The sequence below is a fragment of the Camellia sinensis genome, chromosome 15 (assembly GCF_055761805.1).
Source record: "Camellia sinensis isolate YWXY chromosome 15, ASM5576180v1, whole genome shotgun sequence".
Classification (NCBI taxonomy): Eukaryota; Viridiplantae; Streptophyta; class Magnoliopsida; order Ericales; family Theaceae; genus Camellia; species Camellia sinensis.
The window spans coordinates 63,687,030-63,700,311 of record NC_138975.1 but is presented as its reverse complement, the minus strand read 5'-3'; the positions used below and the strand labels follow the sequence as shown (position 1 = coordinate 63,700,311).

General features: G+C 36.5%; 1 protein-coding gene across 2 annotated transcripts in view; it reads left to right on the top strand.

Moving 5' to 3' along the window:
- The first annotated feature begins 697 nt into the window (after positions 1-697).
- Positions 698-13,282, top strand: part of LOC114288556 (protein MICRORCHIDIA 7) — a 32,270-nt gene continuing 19,685 nt past the window's right edge. For both annotated transcript variants that reach the window (XM_028232083.2, XM_028232082.2), the window contains exons 1-6: positions 698-1,416; positions 9,635-9,709; positions 9,799-9,833; positions 9,945-10,023; positions 10,529-10,621; positions 10,737-10,821. In XM_028232083.2, the coding sequence (XP_028087884.2) occupies positions 942-1,416; positions 9,635-9,709; positions 9,799-9,833; positions 9,945-10,023; positions 10,529-10,621; positions 10,737-10,821 (842 nt within the window). In that variant the 5' untranslated portion in view covers positions 698-941. The remainder of the gene's footprint in view (positions 1,417-9,634; positions 9,710-9,798; positions 9,834-9,944; positions 10,024-10,528; positions 10,622-10,736; positions 10,822-13,282) is intronic.

Here is a 13,282-nt window from a genome sequence, read left to right as displayed (position 1 = left end):
TAGCAGTGGTGATAGTGACAACGGTAGTAATTGTAGTAATGGTGGTGATAGCGATAACATGATAATGGTAGTTATAGTGGTAGTGAGCATATAATAATATATAATTGATTCAGTTAGAATTAAATAAGTTTTATATAATTTAAAATATGAAAATTTTAATATAAATTTAGTTAGAAGACATAGTTTGGGAAGTTGGTTTTGGTGGGTTAGGGGCTAAAATAGTCACAAAAAAAAAAGGTTATTTTAGCCACAAAAAACAAAACAGCAAATCCAACCCATAATCATTACACTCTTCTCTCACAAAAAAAGTCAAAAAAGTCAAAAAGGCCACTTGGATTAACCCTAGGCTAAAATAGTCAAAAAGCCAACCCACTTCCCAAACGAATGCTAAATAAGTTTTATATGATTTAAAATTTTCTTAAATTTTTTTTTTTATATTTTAGGAAACACTTAAATTTTTAAATAATATTAATTATGAGTATTAAATAATTTTAATTAATTACCACTTAATACATTTAATTTTAATTACTAATAATTATGAGTATTAAATAATTTTAATTAATTAGCACTTAATACATTTAATTTTAATTACTAAATTATATTATCAAACATCCTTATTTTGGGTGAAAAATCCTTTATTTCCATAATTGATAACTCTTCCCTTTTTTAAATATTTCTCACCGACTCAAATTATATTATCAAACATCCTTTGGGTGAAAAATCCTTTATTTCCATAATTGATAACTCTTCCCTTTTTTAAATATTTCTCACCGACTCAATCATTCATACGGGTAAAAAATTCTTAACTCTCTCTATTTCTCTTATTTTCTCACCAAGCTCCTCTGTCCAAACGGATTGTTAGTCCTGAAAGCTCATTTTGTCCTTTGAAGAACCTGTCTTGCATATTCATCACTCTCTCGTGCAAAACCCTTTTGAAAGCCATGGACGGAGGAGCTGAAGTAAAGCAAGAAGTCATCGAACATCTAAAACATCCGGAGGCGAATCAAAACCCAACGCATCCTCCGAAGCCAATTTCCGTGATCGATCTCAGCACCAGCGACTCTGATTCGTCCTCCTCCTCCTGCTCCTCCTCTTCCTCTTCCTCTTCGTCTTCGTCTTCGTCCTCTGACGACGATGGTAGTGTTGTTGGAATCAACGGCAAGAGGTCTAGGGTTTCGAGCTCTGCCGAGCCAGTTTTGTCGAAGAAGAAGAAGAGGAAGACAGCGGATGAGTTAGGTGTGGCTTTGCCGGTTGGGTTTCTCGATCCTCTTCCTCCCAAGAATGGAGCTGTTTCGAGGCCTCACTCAACCTCGGTATTCAATGCCAATGCCAGTGCACATGTCGTGAGCTCTAAGCAATTCTGGAAGGCCGGTGATTTTGAGGGAGAGCCTTATGCTGATTGGGATACATCTTCAGGTATCTATCTATGCTTCTTTGAAGTAATCTTATTTGGGCATAGTTCTGTATTTTTCGGAAATCTTTTACATCGTCTTGTGTGACGATTCATGCTTTAATTATCATCTTCACGGAAGAAGCTATGAATTGGAAAGGCCAACTATAAAACATGGAAATACTCGATAATTCCATAAATTTAGAATGCTCTAGTTTGAATTTCGAGGGAGTAATAAAGATAAATATATTATTCATGGTTAGGAAAAATCACTTGCTTTCAAATAGGGGGTAAGTAAAAAGTGTTTCATCAGACTTTGAGCCTCTTACCCTTTGGCCCTTTTAGTACCTAAATAAAATGAAGAATAAAATTTGCAGATTGTGTTCAGGTTAATTCTACTCAAGCTGATAAAGCATTAAGTTTAAGTTTTTGATTTTAGTTTTGTAAATGCAAAGATGACTTTTATGGATGGTGATTTTGTATCCTGGTTAAGGCAGTAGTTATACAACATCAGCCTAACATCAGTCTGTTGCCTATTTATTTTTGTGTTTTTATTTTGTTCATACATTTTACAAAAAGATAGTGAAAGCTTCACAATTGTCATGTTGTAAAACTTAGCAGTTAGGACGTTCTATGGGAGTGGTTGACTTTAGAGTTAATCTTGAAGTAGGAGTGTTTAAATATCATCTTGGTTTTATGATAAGGAATCTAGAATTAATTTTTTAATCACTAGTTTTTTTGGATTTGCAAAATAAATGTTGGAACAAGGTGATTCTTTAGCCTTTTTGGTTGCGTCTTGATGGTAAGCCCAATCAAGAGCAAGAGAGAGAAAAAGTAGAGAGACAAGTACCCTAGGTTCTAGAGAGATATCTTAATCAATCAATGTTTATTATTTCAAAATTGGTTACAAAGTGGTCATGACTCTTTTAGATATAGGCTACAATTTCCCACCACTATCACATGCCAAGCACATGAAATCCTACATCATACTCTCTCACTCGAAAGAACTTGTCCTCAAGTGAAGACAAACAAAATACAACCAATGCACTAGAAATGAAATACAAAACTAGAAAGTGCAATACAAGCAATTCCACAATGGAAACTAATCTACAATAAAGGAAATGGCATCGGTGCAAGAAGAACCCGGCAACAAGGGAAGTGAGTGAGTAGTTGCAAGTCCTTATTCAAGATCACCCTAGCAAATATCCTTCCATGAAAACGAGTTCTTGTTTATGCACATCAACTGAAGCCATGTTGAGGTGTGAATAGGCCACCCATATAGCATGCCATTTTGAAAGCAAGATGTCATCAAAATAACACTTCTCGCATGACCCAAGAATAAACTCATCTACACCAACACAAAGTGGAACAAATGGCTTTGAAGATAGCATAAGAGACATTTTTCGGAAGCAAAGTTCATTCAACAACCATGTAACTTCAATGTCATGACAGTCCACCATAATTTCTTTTCATAGAATATAGAAAACGGATAGAAGGTGGGATTGAAACACTTCCTTTATGGGAAGCAATATTTCCTCACCCTCATGTTCTTTACTCTCTACAAGAAGGTTGTTTTCATCATCATAGTTGTCAAAAATTGGAACTCCTTCATACTCACAAACATCAATTTCTTTTTCATATTCACAAACATCAACTTCCTCATAAGCCAATGCCTCACTATCATCATCAAAGATGGCAACATCTTGATCATAGTCTTGTTTCTTATCTTGATCAAAGATGGGAAAATCTTCGTCACAAACGGAAAGAGCTTGACCACAATCTTGTTCTTGACCACAATTTTCCTCCATGTCTTCTTTACCAAAGCTAAAAGCCCCTTCCTCATCATATCTTGGTTCAACCACCTCAACCACTAAAGAGCATCTTATGAGGATATCTCTCATCAAATGTCTCTTGCATTCCAACACTAGTTGAGGAACCAATTTGGACATAGTCATAGGATGGTTGTCTGATTGCAAAGCCGCTTTGTAATCGATGTCCGGAACTTGAAATGCCCTTCTTTTGTTGCTCCGCAACCAACAAAAGTGGCATGTGATTAGAAGGCAAGAAGTGCTCCTTGAGCTTTGAAGACACCCCATTTTTGACCGCCCTTAAAACTTAGGCGCCACTTATTGATCACTCGATGATGAAAGTTATGCTATGCAAACGTTCGATTTCTTTAGTAAGAAGAGCTCTAAATCCCAACCTTACACTCTATTTTGGAGCAAAACTATTTTGGACCAAAATTATTTTTAGACCTTAATACCCTCTCTTTCAAATCATTTTTGAAAATGTTTCTACGATATTCCGAGGCTCGCATTTCGTTTAAAATTGCACTTTTCGGTAAATTGAGTAAGGACAAAGTGAAAATAAATGAAAGGGAGGTGAACTCTTTGAAAAATCTTTTAAACATCTCATTTAGAGGTTTGGAGTTGAAGAAAATTAGAGGAGAGTGAAGAAAACTAGTTGGGGAAGAAGTTGGGCTTGAAACCATTAAGCTAGAAATGAGCAATCTTCACTAAAATAGGCATATCTCTTTGCACACTTGGAATTTAGATGTGAGGCCACCTCCATTGGAAAGTAGACTTCCGGAGCTTCAATTTAGTCTCAAGAATGACCTAAAATCGAGTCCGGATGAGGGAGATATGTCCGTTTGAAGTTGGGCCTGGAGAGTAGATTTTTGTGGACGGCAGGCCACCACTTCTGGCCTGCTGGCCATTGGTAATTTTGGCCTTTTTGAGTGGTTTGACCCCCTTGACCCCCCTAGTGATGTGCCGGCCACAAATAGTGGACGACCGGCCACCATTAGTGGCCTACCGGCTACATTTGTGGCTTGCCGGCCATCATTAGTGGCCTGCCGGCCACTAGTGCAAAAAAACAGATATTTTCGTGCCAACTGTTGCCAGCTGTTTCCAGATTGCTCCACCTGTCCCTATATAGATATTTCGACCTGAGGCTCTTGTTTTCTATATATAGAGGACCTCTCTTCTTGTTTTGAAGGTTAGAAAAGTTTGGGAGTTAAAATTCTCTCTCTCTTTTGCAACTTGCATAGCCTTAGCCTAAACACTCTAAATCAAACCTAGAGAGCTTCTTGCTGAGGTTATTTGAGCTCTTGAAGCACTTGAGAGTGTGAAATTGTTGGTTTATGGCTTAAAGGTTCATTCCTCTTCAAGAGCACGGACGGACTTGGTTTCAGTGGCCGGCAACCCCTTAGCAGTGGCTGGCAGGCCACCTCTAATGGCCGACAGCCCCTCACTTCTGGCCTGTCGGCCACCAGTGAAAAATTCAGCAGTGTGCTTCTGAAGTAGAGCAGAGTTGATTTGGAGAAGGATAACAGTGTAAGTGTTGTGCAATAGAGGCATACAGCAACGAGAGAGTGGCTGTTTTGGGGTAAAAAACCTTGTATTCTTGTGCATTCCTCATTTCCCGAGGTGGAGGAGCTAGTATAGCATAGTATTTCATTGTTGTAATTAGTTAATTTCTTGTACGTAATTAATTAGCTTGTTGTTGTAATTGTTTAATTAGCTAACTAGAATAGTTAATTAGTTGTTTTTGTAATTAGCTAGAATAGTTAATTAATTTGTTGTAATAATTAATTAATTAGCTTAGAATAGTTAGTTAATTTATTTCATTCGGTTGTAATAATTAGTTAAGTAGTGTAGCTTAGCTAGTTTATTCATTCGGATCCTCCTGCGCGAGGGCATCAATTTTGTAATAATGTGTATGTCTTCTAACCCCACGTCTTTCTCCTTTTTATTTACTAGCTTATGATGGTTAGATTAGGGGCATCATGTTTCAATTAGCATATCGCATGTTTGCATCTATTCATTTATCTTACATACACCGAGGCTCGGTTCATCATTCAATTTTGCATTGTAGTTTATTACCTCGTTGAATACGTGTTTAAAACGCATGCTATGAAATTGTTGCAACTAACATGTTAAGTAGCCGAGCCTATTTAGTTGCATTATTGCATGTATTGCACTAGCCATCTTGTATAGTTAGGTGTCATGCATATTCCTTTTCCTAACTCTTTTGTTTTATCTTAGCCTGGAGTACTAGGTGAGTTTTTAATGCTTTAGCATACTTGTATGAGTGTGAATGACTGCCATGACTAGCATGCTTGTCATGAGGCTAAGTGCTTACTTGTTAAACTGTTTGAGTGCTTGTGGATGAAGGCTTGTTGCTTGAATTGGAATGATTCAATGAATGTAACTTTAAGCCCATTTTGTCAAGTGGCACATTCACAAACTTTAAGCCCACTTTGTTAAGTGGCGAAATCAAACCCTTCTTGAAAAACAAACATGAAATTAAATTGTTTCAATTCAGGCAAACTTGTCTATACCTTGTGTGCACGCATCACATAGTAAATGCTAGCTTAATAAACCGGAACAAGAGCATATAATATTGATAAAAATCATATTATGATTAGTAGAGGCCGATCTTTGATCGGGCGAGTGGGGGTGCTCAATTCATGATCTTCCTCTCTCGTACCTAAGTTTTCGAACCGAGACAATCTTGGTGATGATGGACACGTGGCCTTTCGCATGAGTCATGGGTTTCTTAAATTTTTCCAAAATAAAATATTTAGGTGGTGACTCTGTATCTGGCAAAGCAGTTCATTTTTGGCAATTTGATTCAAAATTGATTTTTCAAAAGATTTGCCGGATTTGGACTCTTTGGTGTTTATCAATTTCACATTGCACTTGTAAGATTAAATTCAGAATCGCGAGAGTTTGAATTGTAGGGCTTCTTTCGAGTTTCCGAAAGGAGGCGCGAAAAAGTTGTGCTACAAGCTTCTTCCTCATCTTCCTCCACTCTCTAACCTTTTCTTGGCCTTTTTTACGCCTACCAACTTGTAATTGTTTCCACCAATCGGAAGCACAACCTTTGAGGCTTTGAGAGACCAATTTCACCTTCCTTGCTTTCAGCACACCATAGTACTCCCAATGATTCTCAATGGTCTTCAACCATTCCTCGAACACATTCGGATTGTAGCTTCCACGGAATTCGGGAAACTCTAAATCCTCTACGGTGTCATTCCATGTACAATCAAACTCATGTAAATATGCTCTACACCTATGCGGAGCATCGAAGGAATCATCAAATTAACGATCCTTGGAACCATTACTAACTTCGATAGGAGGAAGGAGACATTGCACCGTCTTGGTTAAAGCGGCAATTTGCTGTCTCATCTCAATCATTTTATCTCTTTGATATGGAATCCCATAATCTTTGACATTATCACCCAAATTCGGGACATAAGCCCTACAATGACCATCCCTACGACCTTGACCTCGTTGAGCCATTGAAAAGCCAAATGATCAAAGTCATAGTAATCACAACCCAGTTGAACAATGACAAACAGTGCACCAATATACAAGTCTTAGCACAATGGACAGATAATGTTTGTCGTTAGCATCCCTGGTGGAGCGGATTTGAGTCACAAAAATAATGGCCTTGTTTGGTTTGTGTTTCCCAAAAATTTTTGGAAAAAATTCTCTACAAATAAGTTTTCAAAAGTAATTAAACTAAACAAATTTTTTCAAAAAAATTTCTCAAAACTTGCTTGGTTTACAAGTTTTCCAAACAAATCTCTCTCTCATTCACATCAAATTAATCACTTTTTCAAAACTCTCTCTCAAAATAATTTTCCAAAACATCTTTTGAAAAAAACCAAACCAAACAACTTTTCGTACTTTTTATCTCTAAAACCCATCTCCCAAACTCAAACCAAACATACCCAATCTCTTCAAAAATTGGGATAAAGTTGCAATCATCTTACCTTCCTTAGACTCTGCTAAAGATAAGTTTGTTTTTCCAACTAGTTAATTTTCCTACATTACCACAATATTTGAATGTTTGTTTTTTAGTTTGTTTTTTTTAGTCTATTTGATTCAATACTACTTAATTTTTATTATTTATTTTGACCACATAAATTGGTATTTAAACAACAAACATAAAATTTACAATAAAATATGTCATACAATTCAAAACAAGGCTTGTAAATTGGATCAGATTCGGATCGGGATTATATAATCCTATAAGATCCCATTATCAGAATCGAAAGATCCTACCTATAAGAAATTTTTTACACGATCCGGATCGATTGTACTCAAATGGATCGTAAGATCCGGATCGGGATTTTGATAACCATGGTTGCATCGCTGTCATCGGAGGGCTTCAAAGTGAAGAGATGATGCTGTTGCTGAAGAAGAAGAAGAAGACGAAGAAGTCAACTGCGCCGTTCTCTTTGCTGCTGCTGAAGTGAAGATATTCAAAGAAGGGACAAAACCTAGGTGTATATATATTCTTAATATTACAAAATAACACTGCATTTTTTGTTTTTTTTAATAAAGAACATAAATAAATTGCTCCGGTACCCCTAAATCTCTTATAAATTTGTTTTTTTGCCCCAGTGTATCCGAAACGTACCAACGGCGTACCCATGCCGTACCCACGACGTACCCGATTTAACCAAATGTACCGGACCCCTTTTTGCCGCACTTGGTACGTGTGCAGTTGTACCGGTACGCACACCCGCACCCGCACCCGATAAGTACCCGGTACTCGTACGACACTCTTTTTGGAGCACCCATGCTTCATAGGACAATAGTAACCCAATTCCAATACTTAAATATAACATTCGGTTGGTTCGGCTTGCATCGGTATAAAAAGTTTCAAAATCGAAACAAACTATATGTTATGGAAAACAGATTGAAAACTAAAATTTCGGTTGGTTCTGATTGTTCGGCTCGGTTTTATCAGTTTTTCTTACATTCCTAAATTCGAGAGTCACCCACGAGTTGAGTAACCCAGATTGAGTCAACAGATTGCAATGTCAGAGTCGAGATCAACTAGCAACCAAGCTTTGAAGGAGAGAGGGAGAAGCACACTCTAGGTCTTCGTGCGAAACAGGGAAAGACATCTGCGAACCTAAGTCGATCTGCGAACTCAGAACAAGGTCGCGATTGCTGCGAAGTTCAACTGAAACAAGAACCCATATTTGCAAACTGAGAACCAAGCTTCGATCAAGCCAACTGGCAAGAACAGTGTCGCAAGCCCACAACAAAGTCACGAAGGTTGATGTCGAACTCGAATCAGAAGACCCAAGTCATGGTCAGATTGTAGGTCGTGATGTCGATTAGAAGTCCCCTTCGGTTTCGATTCAAGAAAACACCCAAATTTGATTTTGATTGCCAAAATCAAATTAACAATCAAGTATATCGAGCCTAAAAAATCAAAACCCAGATTGCGAACTGAAGATGCGAAGTCGTGAGTTGAAATTTGAGGTCGAAACTGCAAGTCGAATGCTTCAAGCTAGTCGCTAAAAGATGATCATGAAGGCTATAGGTCAAATCGTGAATCAACTGTGTATGACGAAATCGAACTCAAGTTGCCCACTAGGGTTCTTGCGAGCCATGAACTGAGAATCGTGAAATCAAAGGCTCTCTCAAAACGCAAGGTCAGAGGCTCCAATCAAGTATGTGTGTCTCATAGTGTAGAAGTAGGTGATGACCCAATCAGATTGTGAGATAATAGGATCAAAACTTGGCTTTGATACCAAATGATGGTAGGCCCAATCAAGAACAATAGAGCGAGAGAAAGTAGAGAGAGAAGAACCCTAGGTTCTAGAGAGAATATCTCAATCAATCAATGTTTATTATCTCAAAATTGGTTACAAAGTGGTTATGACTCTTCTAGATATAAGCTACAATTTCCCACCACTATCACATGCCAGGCACATGATATCCTACATCACTTCTCAAGTTGTAATTTGCAATATCGCAATTGTGTAAGATTAGTGACTTTCCAAGAACAAAGGTTCCATGGGCTCATTAAGGGGTGGGCTTTAAGCCCTCACCTCTTTGCATGTGCTTTTGACAAATGAGCATGCTTGGGTAGAGATCCTTTTTTTGCATGGAATATCAAAAGAAAGTATGTCTAATTTAGTCCCCATTGAATGGGGGTCTGCAAGGTTTAAATTGGGTACAAACCTAACATTTACTGTCTACACAAAGTGGCTGCACTCACATTCAAATCTACATCCTCAAGGTTGACAGGCCGAGTTTTAACCACTAAACCAGTGGCCTGTTTGCATGCAATACCAAAGTAATGTTAAATAATTTCAATGAAGTTTCAGTCATTTCTGCTTATGCTTCTCTAATAATAACATTAGCATCACTTTTGAGGATATTGATCGGAGCCGTTCTTGATTTTCTTCCCTTCCCTCTGTAACATTTTCAGGTGGCATGGATCATGTTAGGGTTCATCCCAAATTTCTGCACTCCAATGCAACCAGTCATAAATGGGTTCTTGGCGGTAAATTTGCCTTACTTATCTATGAAACATGCATCTTTAGTAAGTTACTTAGTTCTCTAATCTACTTTTTGTTTGCACATTTTTTGTAGCTTTTGCAGAGCTTCTGGACAATTCATTAGATGAGGTATCTTTTATTCTTGTTCTTTCTGAATTAGGCAACGCTTCACTCTCTTTGTTTTATTTTATTTTATTTTATTTCCAGCAGTTTATACTGAAGTTCCTGTTTTGATTTCAGGTTTGTAATGGGGCCACGTTTGTGAATGTTGATATGCTGAAGGGTAAGAAAGATGGTGGCAAAATGTTACGAATTGAAGGTTCGTCTTTATTTTTGGTTTGATTTTTCTTCTTATTCTTTTGTGGATTATGGGTCTTTCTCTGTCTCTCTGTCCCTCAAGTTAGTTAGTTACTCATACATGGTGGTCGATATATTCTCCAAATACTCTTTTTTTTTCTTTTAATTTTTGTTTTAAAATTATTATGCAGGCTCCCATATCTTAATTTGCTTTTCATGGGTTCAAGTTTGAGTAATGGAGCATTAATTGAGTGGTTTAGGAAGTTATTGCCCTTTTGGAGATTTATAGTTTTGGAGCTAGTAGGAATTGTATTGATTATTCACTGTCTAAATTGTCCTTTTTCTTGTCAAATGGTTTCTTCATCTTTGTGGCACAATTTTTGACTTTGTCGCTTTCTATGGGCTTCACAGTATGCGTCTTTTAGATACTATGTTTATGTCCATATACAAACCACCCCCCCCCCCCCCCCCCCCCCCCTCTTTCTCATTTCATTAACCCTGGAATGTTTATTCAATGTCTCTGGCAGATAATGGTGGCGGCATGGATCCAGATAAGATGCGGCAATGCATATCTCTTGGGTATTCTGTAAAAAGCGAAGTAGCAAATACTATTGGGCAATGTAAGCCGCCACTTTTATGAGAAAGATATATTTGTACAAATAGTTATCTTCTTCCCATTTCCCTCCCCCCCCAATTTTATTTGAATATCCATTTTTCCTATGCTCTTTTGATTAGATGGAAATGGTTTTAAGACAAGTACCATGAGGCTTGGAGCTGATGCTATTGTGTTCTCGCGCTGCTGTGGAAAAGATGGAAAGAGGTTTTTATTTTGTTCTTTTTGATTTTCAATTTTTTCTTTCGTATTGCTTTTGCAGTTTGGATCATCAATGCAGTCCTTTTTTAGCTTATTTTAAACTAAAGGTGCTCTGGTTATTTAATATTTTCTAGTTGCTTGGTAGTGTGAAAATGTCTGCACCAATTTCACCTTTGCCTTCATGCAATTTGAGAAGACATTGTGATCTTGAATTGTGTGGGAAATTTTATATAGTTATATTATATTATAAATAACTTAGCAAATTCTTATCCAATACATTGATTGGCCAGAAGAGTTATTTTCCTTGCCATATTGCACTATCTAGGGCCCTACGCCTTGTAAAATTGGAATTAGATGACTCAGCTTGATTTGTTTTCTCACAGGCTTAGTCCTCATTATGTTCTTTTTATTTTCTCCTTGGCTTTGTAGTGCCTCAAGTTGTATAAGTTGAAACAATAGCTAGTGGTGCGATTATAGTACTTCATTGGATGCGATCAGATCAGCCATCTTAGATCCTCCTCATATAGATGTTAATGCGAGCTTCTCCTGTTTCTTTTTGTGGTTTGGCATGTTTTTGATCGCATTGTATTTCTGTTTGGACCTTAAGTGTTTTTGCCAATAGGTTGTCGGGGGTGTTTAGTGTACCTGTTAAAATAGATTATAAATTATAGCTTAATAGATCATAGATTATGACTTTAATTAGAAGTTGTTAATCTGTTTGGTGCAGCTGCTGGATTGTAGATTTAAGTTGCTGAGTAGTGTTTGGTAAATAAGTTGTGAAATAACTTTTTGATGTGTAAATATCCTTTTTACCCCTGTTAATTATAAATTGAATCAACTTTTGTTAGTTGTAAATTGAATTAACTTTTATTTTTTGTTATTAACTACTAGTCCACATTTCCCATTAAAAAAAAAAAAAAAAATGTCCACAGTCCATTTAGGTCTTTTTCTATTTTCAAAATAAAAAAAATCTAAGGCAAAATCGTAAATAAGCTGTTATAATTAGAAGCGGAGGGTGGACAACTTCTTAGAATAGGCTTTTTTAAGTTAAAATAAGTTGCTAGAATCAGAAACTATTTGAATTAAGTTTAACCAAATAGTCCAAAATAGCTTTTCCAAAGCTAAAATCTATAAGTTGGCTCAAAAAAGCCACACCAAACGCCCTTGTCATCATATAAAGACATGATTCCTTAATTTCACTGCATAAACTAAAAGAACATAAAACCACAAGAAGCTTAACCAATCTTGCTAGATTTGTGATGGAAGACTGTTAGATATTGAAAGTCATACAAAATCAAAATTGGAATTCCCTAGTTAATTTATTGGCTACATATTGTTAATTGGCTAACTATGTGTTTCGAACTTAGTTACACGAAGCGGGAGCGGGGAAACGTGGCCACTTAGAGGAGTCGTAAATTAGGAGCGCTTATGTATTATTTTTATTAATTATATTTTATTTATTATAATGAATAATAAATTATGTTAAAATAAATAATAAATAAAAATTAGATGTTTTATTTTATAATTTTTTTAAGATTTTTTTTATTATATATGATTTAAATAGATTTCTTTCAAACAATTAGATGATTTATTATAGGTTAAAAAGTTAAGAAATAATTGTTAAAAAAATTAATAATAAATAAAAATTATATTATATATGATAAAATAAATAATTTTTTATTTTACAAATAAAAATTATTTTGTTTATAATGAATTATATTATAATTTATAATTTATAAATTATATTATATGTATATATTATATATGATAAATTATATTATATAAAACAATGAAAACGGAGAGGGAAAGAGAGAGAGAGAGAGAACATCATAGATCGACAGAGGGAGAAGCAAGAGATGCAATAGAGACGAAGAAAGAGAGAAGCAGAGACGAAAAGGAGATCGAGGGTGAGAGAAGCGAGAGAGAGAGAGAGAGACGAAGACCTAGGGCTTCGAAGAGAGGGACGAAGAGTAGGGCTTCGACGGGGAAGTCAAACAGCGAGATCGAAGTCGTCGAACAGAGCAGGTACTCTCCTTGCCCTCTCAATAGTGCTCTCTTCTCGCATCAGATTCGCGTTTCCTCCCCTCAGATTCGCGATTCTGCTGCGATTTTTCTTCAGAAGCGCAAAATCGTGCTTTTTCCTTGGAGTCGTCGCCATCTGAGGCGATTCCTGCTACTAAGGTTCCAAAGTAAAACCACTTTGAAAGAAAATCGATATGGCGGGAATCTAGACTTATATTTGACCAAAGTTCAATTCTCTTCTTGATCCAACATAAGGGTGACATCAAAGATGGAATGATAATACAATTCTTAGTCTTCTAAAATCTGCTTTGAATTATTTGGTAACAGACATTCATGCTTCTTTAGACTTGTTCATTCTATGGAGGTAGGTGGGGCCATGGTTGTTTGAATCATACGATTCGCGATATGATTCGATACGAGTTTTGCATATGGTGATACGAATCAT